Source organism: Schistocerca americana, chromosome 1, assembly GCF_021461395.2.
Source record: "Schistocerca americana isolate TAMUIC-IGC-003095 chromosome 1, iqSchAmer2.1, whole genome shotgun sequence".
Classification (NCBI taxonomy): Eukaryota; Metazoa; Arthropoda; class Insecta; order Orthoptera; family Acrididae; genus Schistocerca; species Schistocerca americana.
The window spans coordinates 1171151044-1171166047 of record NC_060119.1 but is presented as its reverse complement, the minus strand read 5'-3'; the positions used below and the strand labels follow the sequence as shown (position 1 = coordinate 1171166047).

The following is a 15004-nucleotide window of genomic DNA, read 5'->3' as shown; positions in this document are numbered from 1 at the left end:
GTGCTTAGAAAGTACTTCTATAAACTTTGGGGGCAGATTCCTCATACCAAAACAAGAAAAAAGTTCCTGTAAACGTACGTCCAAAAAACCTTCGTTATCAAGCTAATAATGAAAGTTTACAGGTTAGGTGACTACACCTCACCATATCATAATAATAACTGTTCTAAATGTACCTGCCAACTGTTGTCCACGAAATCGACAGATTTCAGAGGTTCTGTGACGATGCGAGGAGTCGTCAGTGTCCATAGACATAGGGATCTTGTCGTTGTCCATGGTCGCCTTACCACCCTGGCAGTACATCGAACCGATCCTGCTGAACCATGTGGTGGCTGCTGCATACGGCGGTGGCCTTGGAATCTTTCTAACGTTAGGGTCTACGTGGCAGGCGACAGCAAGGACATCCTCGCGAAGCCTGGACATTAAAGTAGTCGAACGGCCTGTGGTGTGTCCCGACGTAAACCCCATAGTGCTTATGTGGGACACACTCGACAGACGTGTTCGTAATCGCCCTGTTCCACTACAGATTATCCAAGAACTCTCATGGCTCTCGTTGAAGAATGGGAACGAATACCATAGGGTGACCCCTGCAGATTTATGTGGAGCCTGCTACATAGGTGTCAGACAGTGATAAACACTCACACCCAGAATGAGTGTTTCTACTTTGATTTCGACACCTCTCGGACATTTCAGTTAGTTTTATGTGAACGATTGAGGATGTAACGATGGTTTCTTGTGTACTTAATTCCTGAATGACAAAGGTACAATTTGGTAACGTACCCACACTCTTCTTGTGTACTTAATTTCTGAAAGATAAAGGCATAATTTGGTAACCTACCCAGTCTTCAGTTATTGCTCAATGGGGTATGGCAGACGCCCCAATTCATGTTCCCCTAATTCCTTTGAGCAGCGTATTTTGCATTGTGTCTACAGGATTCGATGATCGAAACGTACAAGAAAATGTGGCGCTTCATGGAGAACAAGAAGCCGTCGGTGTTCGTCTCGACGTACGAGGAAGGTATCCAGCGTGTACTGGAGGGGAACTACGCCTTCCTCATGGAGTCCACTATGCTGGACTACATCGTACAGAGGGACTGCAACCTCACGCAGATCGGCGGCCTCCTGGATTCCAAGGGCTACGGCATCGCCACGCCGATGGGTAAGTCACTGAAACATACCTTGCTGTACCACACGTCGTACCTGAGTGTCGACGGAACTCTTTCAAAACTTCCTAATAGGAAGATATTTTAACCATTTCATCATAAAATTTTGCAGAAATCTTACAACAACAGTGGGCGTGTTCTTCACTGTGATTGATCACTACTACGGAATATTCAATCGGCAAAATCTGTACAATACTCTCCACGCGTTCTTTATAGGAGCAGTATATTTTGTCTCCGAAGACTTTCTCACGTAGTATTTATGAAACTAGATTTACTTCCGACGACTTTTAGAAAACTTCTGCCAAGCATGTACGATCACTATATGGAACTGGTTGCATTGGATGTGAAGCTCTATATACGGGAATATTCTGGAAGACACACACCATAGCAAGATAGGACCAACGACTCTGAATCAAACGCTATATTCGATTTTGCATATTCAGAGAGCAGTTGAACTTATAGTTTACAGTGACCTTAAGCCTGAGCGTCCGTAGAGCGAGGATTAAATTTCACACCCATTTTAATGACGACTACCCTTAAATAGTCCACTATCTTCAAGCAAATGTTAGTACGGTTTCGTTGCAAGAAATCAGGTGTACAATGCCAGCGCCAACGCTTCTTTATCCCAAGTAATTCGGCTTGCTATCCAAACACAAACATCCCTTAGGACTTGAGTCACAGTGTGGAGTGTAATTTTGTATATCGAAAACACGGTATCACTATTTGTGCGTCCACAGAGTGCTTGTAAGTTGAGATATACAGCCAGTTCCAGTATAAGTCTCAAACTCGATTAAATGCCCATAGTTCTTGCATGACGACGTCTTGTAAATGGAAACTGTAACTAGTGTACTAAATCCGCCCTATAGATCGCACCTACATCGAGACACGACTCGAACGATTTAATGTGGGGGTGATAGATTATCATAGGGCTTTGGTAGGTAACTCTCCAGCTTGTATGCGATCATATTTGTTAGCAGTTTGGTGGAACTGGATGAGAAGAGAGGTTACTAAAACACCATTTTGCATAAGCTTGTACATTAAATATGAACTGCTTACTGAAATTCTGATCGGTAATACAGATACCTTATTCTTCCAATCCAATTTTCACTTTGTGGAGAAGCACCCGTCTAGTTGTAACATTTTCATTTATTTGCTGTATTATGTTAACACCCAGTGACGGTACAAACATCAGCAAGGAACTGTGACACCACTTTCGTTCGAAATATCTCGTTTTCTTCATATTCCAGGACATCATCGATTTGGTTCATGAGTAATCAAACATGATAGAAATGCTGAAGAGTCGGAAACAAAAAAAAGTGAGTACTGACCTGAAGAGCTAGAAGTCTAAATATAGAGAAATGGAAAGATTGCACACCGCACGTATAAATTAATATCAGTTACCAATTTAAGGGGAACTCATTCATGTAAATGTGGCAAGAGATTCTTGTCGAGGGTATTTGGTACAGCATGTTTACCAACTGCCTGCGACGTAGCAGTTCTCCAGTGACATATAATGTCAGACTAGTGCCACTAAGAACTATCGACGTCAAACACTGAAATATGCCGAAGTAACATGAATTCTCTGTTATACTATAATGTACATTATTAGTCATATTACTAGCTAGTATTTAATTTTACTGTCGTTCTCGTAAAATAACGTATGAAGAATGTCGCATTATTAGCTGGAATAATATTTACGGAACTTTCATATAGACGAGAGCTGTTTATCAGTATTATACTCCAACTCGAAAATTTTCTGCTTGCAATCAGTCCACAAAAGACAAAAACTGCAGATCGAGTCAGAGTCCGAAATTCAGCTTCTACGTGTCAGTGAAATAAAATTAGGTTGTTTATGATTTAACAACCCACTAATTAAGGGGTCATTAAGGACGGATCCCAAACATCGTTGGACAAGGGTGGGGAAGGAAATACATCGTGTTCTTTTCGAATCATTTACACTCATGCTCATAAATTAAGGATAATGCTGATACATGGTGAAACAACGCTCTGGTGGGCGGTTTGAGGGTTTAAATCACCTCGGGGTATGACCATGCGGTGCATTTGACCTGCGGTCGTCGCAAAGTGGCGCTGGCAGCAGTCCACATACACAGAGTTGTCTTGTTGCATGTCAGAGTGCGGTGCAGCGAGTAGGTGTGCAGACCTTTTCAGACATGCTAATGGAGACTGTGCGTTGAAAATGGCTCAAGGAACACATATTGATGACGTTATCAGGGGTAGAATACCAGGGCGACTGGAGGCTGGTCAAACACAGCAGGTCGTAACACGGGCTCTCCGTGTGCCATAAAGTGTGATCTCAAGATTATGGCAACGATTCCAGCAGACAGGAAACGTGTCCAGGCGCTACAGTACGGGACGTCCACAGTGTACTACACCACAAGAAGACCGCTATCTCACCATCAGTGCCCGCAGACGGCCAGGAAGTATTGCTGGTAGCCTTCCTCGGGACCTTACCACAGCCACTGGAACAGTTGTCTCCAGACACACGGTCTACAGACGACTGAAAAGACATGGTTTATTCGCCTGGTGACCTGCAAGGTGCATTCCACTGACCCCTGGTCACAGGAGAGCCAGTAAAGCCTGGTGTCAAGAACACAGTATGTCATCATTGAAACAGTGGTCCCAGGTTATGTTCACAGGCAAGTCCAGGTATAGTGTGAACAGTGATTCTCGCCGGGTTTTCATCTGGCGTGAACCAGGAGCCATATACCAACCCCTTAACGTCCTTGAAAGGGACCTGTATGGAGGTCGTGGTTTGATGATGTGGGGTGGGATTATGACTGGTGCACGTACACCCCTGCATGTCTTTGACAGAGGAACTGTAACAGGTCAGGTGTATCGGCATTTTGCACCAGTATGTCCGCCTTTTCAGATGTGTAGTGTGTCCCACCTTCCTCCTGATGAATGATAACGCACGGCCCCACCGAGCTGCCATCATGGAGGAGTACTTTGAAACAGAAGATATCAGGCGAATGAAGTGGCCTGTCTGTTCTCCAGACCTAAACCCCATCGAGCACGTCAGGGATGCTCTCGGTCGACGTATTGCTGCACGTCTTCAAACTCGTAGGACATTTCAGGAGCTCCGACATGCACTGGTGCAAGAATGGGAGGCTATACCCCAGCAGCTGCTCGACCACCTGATCCAGAGTATGCCAACCCATTGTGCGGCATGTGTACGTGTGCATGCTGATCGTATCTCTTATTGATGTCGGGGTACATGTACAGGAAACAGTGGAGTTTGGTAGCACATGTGTTTCTGGACGGTATTCTCAATTTATCACTAGTACTGTGGACTTACAGATCTGTGTCTAGTGTGTTCCCTATGTGCCTATGCTACTAGCGCCTGTTTTGTGTAGTGCCACGTTGTGTGCCACCACATTCAGCAGTTACATTTAATTTATGAGCACGAGTGTATAACATTACATCTTTCTTATCAGAAGTATACGGATACCTCTATGTAATGCGGAATTGACCACTAGGTGTCACGAGAGGCGGACCTGCCATTATAAGAGGATGCAGTGAGCATTGTGTTGTCAACAGAAAAGCAGTAAACAGCGGAATAGGTCGGTCAGTAGAGGTCATTGACTTCGATTGTGGACCAGCCATTGGATGTCACCAGAGTAATATGTCCTCAGTGGACATTTCAACCCTTCTAAATCTACCTAAGATGCCTCTTGATGACCTGAGCCTGAAGTGAAAATGCGAAAGAACAACCACAGCTAAGTAAATCTCATGTAGTGACGGACACGCACTGTCGAGCATTGCATAGAGTGCTTGTAAAACATCGTATTAAATCACCAAAAGAAATCACTCATTAGTTGCCAAGTGCCAGCAGACCAGCTAGTAAAATGCCTGTGTGTAGGAAGTTAAAATGAATTGAGGACAATATCGAGTAGCTCCTCACAAGCCATACATTTCTGTAGTTGTCGGTAATCGACTACTGATGAGGTACACAGATCGACGCCACTGTTCAGTGGATCGCTGGAAACGAATGACTTGGAGAAATAAATGACGATACCCCCTGTGGCAATCCGATAAAAGGGTTTTGAGTATGGTGAATTCTCCAGACTTCACTCCTGAACCTACTACCTTTTGTGGTTTGGGCTCTTGAGGAAGAATGAGGTGCCATTTCTCCACAGGCATTCAGACACCTCACTGAAAGTGTCTCCAGTGCAGTTCATCTACATCTACATGACTACTCTGCAATTCACATTTAAGTGCTTGGCAGAGGGTTCATCAAACCACAATCATACTATCTCTCTGCCATTCCACTCCCGAACAGCGCGCGGGAAAAACGAACTCCTGAACCTTTCTGTTCGAGCTCTGATTTCTCTTATTTTATTTTGATGATCATTCCTACCTATGTAGGTTGGGCTCAACAAAATATTTTCGCATTCGGAAGAGAAAGTTGGTGACTGAAATTTCGTAAATAGATCTCGCAGCGACGAAAAACGTCTTTGCTTTAATGACTTCCATCCCAATTCGCGTATCATATCTGCCACACTCTCTCCCCTATTACGTGATAATACAAAACGAGCTGCCCTTTTTTGTACCCTTTCGATATCCTCCGTCAATCCCACCTGGTAAGGATCCCACACCGCGCGGCAATATTCTAACAGAGGACGAACGAGTGTAGTGTAAGCTGTCTCTTTAGTGGACTTGTTGCATCTTCTAAGTGTCCTCCCAATGAAACGCAACCTTTGGCTCGCCTTCCCCACAATATTATCTATGAGGTCTTTCCAACTGAAGTTGTTCGTAATTTTAACACCCAGGTACTTAGTTGAATTGACAGTCTTGAGAATTGTACTATTTATCGAGTAATCGAATTCCAACGGATTTCTTTTGGAACTCATGTGGATCACCTCACACTCTTCGTTATTTGGCGTCAACTGCCACCTGCCACACCATACAGCAATCTTTTCTAAATCGCTTTGCAACTGATGCTGGTCTTCGGATGACCTTACTAGACGGTAAATTACAGAATCATCTGCGAACAACCTAAGAGAACTGCTCAGATTGTCACCCAGGTCATTTATATAGATCAGGAACAGCAGAGGTCCCAGGACGCTTCCCTGGGGAACACCTGGTGTTACTTCAGTTTTACTCGATGATTTGCCGTCTATTACTACGAACTGCGACCTTCCTGACAGGAAATCACGAATCCAGTCGCACAACTGAGACGATACCCCATAGGCCCGCAGCTCGATTAGAAGTCTCTTGTGAGGAACGGTGTCAAAAGCTTTCCGGAAATCTAGAAATACGGAATCAACTTGAGATCCCCTGTCGATAGCGGCCATTACTTCGTGCAAGTAAAGAGATAGCCGTGTTGCACAAGAACGATGTTTTCTGAAACCATGCTGATTACGTATCAATAGATCGTTCCCTTCGATGTGATTCATAATGTTTGAATTCAGTATATGCTCCAAAACCCTACTGCAAACCGACGTCAATGAAATAGGTCTGTAGTTCGATGGATTACTCCTACTACCCTTTTTAAACACTGGGGCGACCAGCGCAATTTTCCAATCTGTAGGTACAGATCTATCGGTGAGCGAGCGGTTGTGTATGATTGCTAAGTAGGGAGCTATTGTATCAGCGTAATCTGAAAGGAACCCAATCGGTATACAATCTGGACCTGAAGACTTGCCCGTATCAAGCGATTTGAGTTGCTTCGCAACCCGTAAGGTATCTACTTCTAAGAAACTCATGCTAGCAGCTGTTCGTGTTTCAAATTATGGAATATTCCATTTGTCTTCCGTGGTGAAGGAATTTCGGAAAACTGCGTTCAATAACTCCGCTTTAGCGGCACAGTCGTCGGTAACAGTACCATCGGCACTGCGCAGCGAAGGTATTGACTGCGTCTTGCCGCTTGTGTACTTTACATACGACCAGAATTTCTTCCTATTTTCTACCAAATTTCGAGACAATGTTTCGTTGTGGAACCTATTAAAGGCATCTCGCATTGAAGTCCGTGCCAAATTTCGCGCGTCTGTAAATTTTAGCCAATCTTCGGGATTTCGCGTTCTTCTGAACTTCGCATGCTTTTTCTGTTGCCTCTGCAACAGCGTTCGGACCTGTTTTGTGTACCACGGGGGATCAGTTCCATCTCTTCCCAATTTATGAGGTATGAATCTCTCAACTGCTGTTGCTACTATATCTTTGAATTTGAGCCACATCTCGTCTACATTTGCATAGTCAGTTCGGAAGGAATGGAGATTGTCTCTTAGGAAGGCTTCTAGTGACACTTTATCAGCTTTTTTAAATAAAATTATTTTGCGTTTGTTTCTGGTGGATTTGGAAGAAACGGTATTGAGCCTAGCTACAACGACCTTGTGATCACTAATCCCTGTATCAGTCATGATGCTCTCTATTAGCTCTGGATTGTTTGTGGCTAAGAGGTCAAGTGTGTTTTCGCAATCATTTACAATTCGCGTGGGTTCGTGGACTAACTGCTCGAAATAATTTTCGGAGAAAGCATTTAGGACAATCTCGGAAGACGTTTTCTGCCTATCACCGGTTTTGAACAAGTATTTTTGCCAATTGCCAACATATCGAGGGAAGGTTGAAGTCCCCACCAACTATAACCGTATGAGTGGGGTATTTATTTGTTACGAGACTCAAATTGTCTCTGAACTGTTCATCAACTATACCAACGGAGTCTGGGGGTCGGTAGAAGGAGCCAATTATTAGCTTAGTTCGGCTGTTAAGTATAACCTTCACCCATACCAATTCGCACGGAGCATCTACTTCGTCTTCACTACTAGATAAACCACTACTGACAGACACAAACACTCCACCACCAATTCTGCCTAATCTATCTTTCCTGACCACCGTCTGAAACTTCGTAAAAATTTCTGCAGAGCTTATTTCAGGCTTTAGCCAGCTTTCTGTACCTATAACGATTTCAGCTTCTGTGCTTTCTATTAGCGCTTGAAGCTCAGGGACTTTCCCAGCACAACTACAACAATTTACAACTACAATTCCGACTTGTTCCTTGATCCAAGCACGTCCTGTATTTGCCATGCACCCTTTGAGATTGCAGCTCACCCCGTACTTTCCCGAGGCCTTCTAACCTACAAAAAACCGCCCAGTCCACGCCACACAGCCTCCGCTACCCGTGTAGCCGCCAGCTGAGTGTAGTGAACTCCTGACCTATTCAGCGGAACCCGAAACCCTACCACCTATGGCGCAAGTCAAGGGATCTGCAACCAACACGGTCGCAAAACCGTCTGAGCCTCTGATTCAGAGCCTCCACCCGGCTCTGCACCAAAGGTCCGCAGTCGGTTCTGTCAACGGTGCTGCAGATGGTGAGCTCTGCCTTCATCTCGTAAGCAAGATCGGCAGCCTTCACCAAATCAGATAGCCACTGGAATCCAAAGAGAATTTCCTCAGATCCAAAGCGACACACGTCATTAGTGCCGACATGTGCCACCACCTGCAGCTGGCTGCACCCTGTGCTCTTCGTGGCATCCGGGAGGACCCTTTCCACATCAGGAATGACTCCTCGCGGAATGCACACGGAGTGCACACTGGATTTCTTCCCCTCCTTATCGGCCATATCCCTAAGGGGCCCCATTACGCGCCTAACATTGGAGCTCCTAACTACCAATAAGCCCACCCTCTGTGATTGCCCGGACCTTGAAGGCTGAGAAACATCCTCTGAAACAGGGCAGGCAGCTGCATCTGGCTCAGCCAGAGGCAGTGCCTGAACCCTGTTTGTCAGACGCACCGGGGAGGCTTTCTGACCAGCCTCCGGGGACGTCTTTCGCTGCCTGCCACGCCTTGGAACGACCTCCCAATCAACCACAGGCGAGGGCTCAGCCCCACTGCGGGCAGCAACCGGGGCAACTACAGCGGCAGACCGATCTGGGGACAGACGGGACGAGGTTGACATCCCCGTGATACCCAAGTCCGGCTCCCCACAGTGGTGCCCATTGGCAACAGCCTCAAGCTGCGCGACTGAAGTCAGCGCCGCTTGCAGCTGTGAGCGAAGGGATGCCAACTCAGCCCTCATCCGAATACAGCAATCACAGTCCCTGTCCATTCTAATCGATGTTGAACAACAGTTACTGAAACACTAGTCCGTGCCTAGATAACGCAAGGGAAACACTCAAAGAATGTATTAACTAACCTGTACAAATGCCTAACAACTGCGCTACAATCTGCCTGAATTTACGATTACAGTAACTAAAACTCGAAATTACACCTCCTATACGAAACTCACACGCAATTTAAGTAAGAATCTACGAAGTAAACACTAAAGCGCGATGCTACAACTCTCAAATACTATTATAAGCCCGAAATTTATGAATTAGACAATGCAAGTACCCAAAAAACACTCAAAGAAATTACGAATGAAACTATGTAACAAATAAGTAAGCTAGGGGAATACGACTTGCTGCTACAGCTGCTTATCCAACGGCGGCAGGGAGTTGAAACTGTCATAAAAGAGAAGGGTGGCCTTTTGAGCAAATATTACATTTTGCCTTAAGCGATTAAGAAAACCATTCAAATGTAATCCGGATAGCCAGCCTAGAATTTGAACGCCTGTCCTCTCGAATGTAAGTCCAGTGTCGAACCATTGGCCTGCCTCACTTGGTATTTGTCAGTACGGTTCATCATTACACGCACTGTGGAAATAGTGAAAGAACCAGTTTCGAGCTGTGCTTAATGTTATACCCGAAAAGTCTGCCGCAGAAGCAGACTCTTAAAATTTATTTCCAACAGTGAGAAGTGGAAATGAATGTTTCCATTCCTTCGATCTGCTCTCTTTTAGCGGCCCATTCACGCCTCGCCGCCAAAGGAGACTCGGAGGCGATCGATCATGCACCTCAGTGGCTGTCCCAAGCACGGTTTCTCCATTTAGCAGCTATTTTCCACATTACTTTGTCGAGTTATTCCTGATGTGCCACATATTACTAACAGATTATCTACTGTATATTCTCTGAAGAAGTCTCTCTGTAACTGTCGAAATTTCGTACACTGGAGCAGAATTTTCCCTGGGACATCATAGTTACGCACGTCCTGTAGATACTGAAACATCTAGCTGGAAAAGTCTCAGAAAATGTAAACGTCGAGTTCCGCGACAGTTGTCGTAGTCAGTAAAATTGTTCTTGGTACGTGAGGTCATTTTCAACGTGTAAACTTAGCAAAACCACCATGTGGAAAACCATTCTTACTCCTAATCATCAGCAGGACCAGCAGAGAGTTGAAATCCACTCCTTGATACTGGGCCGGCCACTGTGGCCAAGCGGTTCTAGGCGCTTCAGTCTGGAACCGCGCGACCGCTATGGTCGCAGGTTCGAATCCTGCCTCGGGCATAGATGTGTGTGATGTCCTTAGGTTAGTTAGGTTTAAGTAATTCTAAGTTCTAGGGGACTGATGACCTCAGATGTTAAGTACCATAGTGCTCAAAGCCATTTGGACCATTTTGAACCTTGATACTGGTGGCCTCCAGAGTTCTACATGTAATGTGGCACTAATCCACACTCATTTACGTTGTTACCATCTTCTACCCTGCATTATGCACTCGTTTTAGTCTTATCTTAACTATGCACTCCAGCAAAGAACGTCTTTGGTCGACCCAGCAGCCATTCGAATGGCTATGGGTTCCGATCACCTTCATTTCATTTTTCATACAGGTATAATTATGTCTTCAGGATCAGTCTTTATCCTGATGCATTTATACTGTTTGTGCGTGCGTCTCCGTGCTGGAAATAAATAGTATATCATAAGCCACACACAGTTTTCGCCTGCGGAATATTTAAGCAATAGAGGGCTGGATAAGTACCCTAGAATTCCTCAGACCTCTTTGAGAAACCGTCAGAAACACACATCCTAACCAGCCACAGTGCCCTCCGTTTCAAAGAATTAACAGGAGCGCTTGTTTCGTCGAAATATCGTAGAGTTTCAATTATGGAACTTTGACCTTGCAGGGGAACGAGTGCTATTCAGAAACCCTCTGGCAGATTACAATTGTGTGTCGGACCATGACTGAAACCGGGAACGTAATCTTCCCGCGATATGCTGTTACGGACTGATCTTTCCTGACACGGTGGACGACCATCTACACACATCCAAACATACATACGTAATACTCAAACTACCATACGGTGCAGTGCGGAGAGTACCCTGTACCACTATCAGTCATTCTCTTTCCAGTTCCACTCACAAACAGAGCAAGCGAAAACGACTATCTATACTCCTCCGTAGGTGCACTAATTTCCTTTCTCTTATCTTGCCATCGTGGCCCTCACGCGAAATGTACATTGGGGGCAGGGGAACCGATCTGCAGTCAGTAGCAAATGCCGGTTCTCTAAATTTTCTCAACAGTGTTTCGCGAAAAGAACTTCGTGTTCTCTCTCGACTTCCAATTTGAGTTCACGAAGTATCTCAGCAATATTCGGGTGTTGATCGAATCTACCGGTAACAAATCTAGCAGCGCACCTGTAAATTGCTTTGACGACTTCCTTTAAACCTACCTGTTGGGGATCTGAAACACTCAAGAGTAGGTCGCATTAGCGTTCTATACGCTGTCTCCTTTATTGATGAGATCAGTTTCCTAGAATTCTCCAAATAAACCGAAATCGACCATTCGCCTTTCCTACTATCGACTATACATGCTCGTTCCGTTTCGTATTGATTTGCAATGTTGCGCCTACACATTTAATCTCCGTGACTGTTTCAGGCAGCCTGTATCCACCTACTGTTAGTCAATGACGAATATGCCGTACATTATAAAGCCATTACCAAACATTCGCATATAGATCCTTACCTTATCCGTCAGATCGTTTATGTGTACGAAAAGAGTAAACGCATACGCTTAAAGTACACGATACTAAAAAACAAAAAGTCTCAGGAAATATGGCCTCTAAAGCGCGTAACTAAAGAGCTATGAGCATTTCTTCATCTTACATAATGTAAAACAAATCTCCTCTACTGCAAGCTCTCTGCTTTCCATATTTTGAGAGGTGGTAGAATGGATAAAAACAACAAAAAGATATCCAGTAAACGTGGGCTCTAAAATGCATGTCTTAAGAGCTACGAGCACCTCTTCATCTTCCCTAGTGTGACATACTATACTGAGCAAGTGCTCTTAGCACTTAAGGTATGCACTTTAGGGCATATGTTTATCGGCCATTTTTTTCTTGTTTTGGTCCATAATATCTCCTCACAAAATATGGAAAGCAAAAAGCTTCCAGTAGAAAAGATTTGTATCACGGTATCGAAAATCAAAGATGAAGAAGTGCTCATAGCTCTACATCTACATCTACATGGATACTCTGAGAAACACATTTAAGTGCCTGGCAGAGGGTTCGTCGAACAACCTTCACAATTCTCTATTATTCCAATCTCGCATAGCCCGCGGAAAGAACGAACACCTCTATCTTTCTGTACGAGCTCTGATTTCCCTCATTTTATCCTGGTGATCGTTTCTCCCATTGTAGCTCAGTGTCAACACAATATTTTCGCACTCGGAGGAGAAATTTGGTGATTGGAATTTCGTGAGAAGATTCCGTCGCAACGAAAAACGGCTTTCTTTTAATGATGTCCGGCCCAAATCCTGTATCATTTCTGTGACACTCTCTCCCATGTTTAGCGATAATACAAAACGTGGTGCCCTTCTTTGACCTTTTTCAGTGTACTACGTCGGTTCTATCTGGTAAGGACCCCACACCGCGCAGCAGTATTTTAAAAGAGGACGGACAAGCGTAGTGTACGCAGTATCCTTAGTAGATCTGTTACAATTTCTAAGTGTTCTCAATAAAACGCAGTCTTTGGTTAGTCTTCCTCACAACATTTTCTTTATTCTATCTCTTATAGCCCACGTTTAATGAAATTTTTCGCTTCCAAAAAATGGTTCAAATGGTTCTGAGCACTATGCGACTTAACTTCTGAGGTCATCAGTCGCCTAGAACTTAGAACTAATTAAACCTAACTAACCTAAGGACATCACACACATCCATGCCCGAGGCAGGATTCGAACCTGCGACCGTAGCGGTCACGCGGTTCCAGACTGAAGCGTCTAAACCGCAAGGCCACACCGGCCGGCCTTTCGCTTCTAGTCTCGTGTAGTTCTAACTGTACGCGTTTACGCCATTAATTATGATACACCCTGTATAGAGAACAAGAGAGGTCCTATCCCATTTCCCTGGGGCTCTCCTCATGATGCCCTTTGTCTCTGAAGAAACACTCTCCGTCCACGCCAGCGTACCGCGTTCCGTTGTTTAAGAAATGTTCGATCCACTCACATATCTGGGAATCTATTCCGTATGTTCGGATCTTCGTTAAGAGTCTACAGTGGGGCACAGTATCAAACGTTCTCCGGAATCTACGTACTTGAATTCAGAACATGTTCAAAACCGATGTTACGGACAACAGACTATATTTTACGGGCCTCTTGTTTTACCCTTCTTATCTACAGGATGCTTTATTCTAGTAGCTTGCGAATTTGCGCTGGACGAGACATTATCGGTAAATACAAGGTAAGTAAGAAAAGTACTGAAGCGACCTACGTACTAAGTTTGGGAATGTGTGAAATGTAAACTCGAGCATTTGCTAGAGACTAGAACGATATGAATACCTGTGTCAGTAAAGTCAATTTTTTCAGAAGTCTATGCTGCAGAAAAAAATACTCATTCGGATAAAAAAAATCACTTTTGCCTATTTTTTGAGCACTTGCAAATTTTATTGTTCTCGAACAGAAAAATACGAGTAAAGAATTAATGTGTTCGGCTGTGACAATCATGAGCAACGAGTGTTGATTTTGTTTCCACGTGTGACACCGTGAATGCCACGATTGCCGTTTTATGACTTCTAAACAGCCTTTGATAGCGTCCTGTTTTTATAATAACTTAAGACACTAATTCCATCTCTATAACAATATGAACAGTCATGATTTCTTTTAAGTTCTGTAAAAACTTTTTACGTTCATTAACTGGGAAAATTAAGAAGGAATACGAGTTAATGGAACATATTTGAAAAATCTTGGTTTTGATGAAAATATTATACTGTCTGTCGAAAGTGCACAGTAACTTAAACGCCGAAAGGAAGAGCTTAGCAGAGCAAGTTCGATAGTAGTCTTGAAATTGTAAGGCGCCAAAAGGCATAATGGAATATATCAAACGGGAAGTAATACAGGAGGGAGTCTGAACTCCTTAAATAACATTAAAGCATCGGAAGATGATAACACACCAGAAGTTATAAAATATCGTAGAAAACAAACTAAGCAGAGAAAACAATGTTTGAAGAAGGAAAGGTATCACGTTTGGAGAGGAGGATTAATCTCCTTGTTACATACAAAAGTTGACGACTAACATGTCAGCAAGTAGAGTGGTTTAAGGATACTCCTATAGCATGCAAATCATGGCTGCAGCATCTGTCACAATTGAGAATGGCTGGATGCCGACTTAGGAGAACTTCGGGCAGTATTAGGAAAGGCAGACTCAATGTGGAACAAATGAGTGTCTGAAGCGAACATTGCAAGAAGCGGCTAAAAAAGCTAGAGAATATTGGCGTACATTTCTGTATTTCAAAAAGGACTATGACGGTACAGACTGACGGACCTCACTTAAAGCCCTATGACAACTTGGAATACATAAGGAAACACAACAGGAATTAGACAGTCTTGGTTCAACTGTACTCTTGAAAACTATGGTTAGAGGCTGTGGGATGAAATAGGCAGAATCTAATGTCAAGAACGGAATACAAGTTGGCTTGATAATGGATGATCTCAAAATTGTTTGTCATTTGCAGATGATGAGATGTTTCTGCATCTCTGTCACAAAAACGGATAGATACACTTAAACAGCAAGAAAATCGCAACT

General features: G+C 44.0%; 1 protein-coding gene across 1 annotated transcript in view; it reads left to right on the top strand.

The window, feature by feature from the left end:
* Positions 1–15004, top strand: part of LOC124597824 (glutamate receptor ionotropic, kainate 2) — a 353359-nt gene that overhangs the window by 311207 nt on the left and 27148 nt on the right. The window contains exon 14 of the mRNA XM_047135963.1: positions 931–1156. Coding sequence (XP_046991919.1) covers positions 931–1156 — 226 coding nt within the window. The remainder of the gene's footprint in view (positions 1–930; positions 1157–15004) is intronic.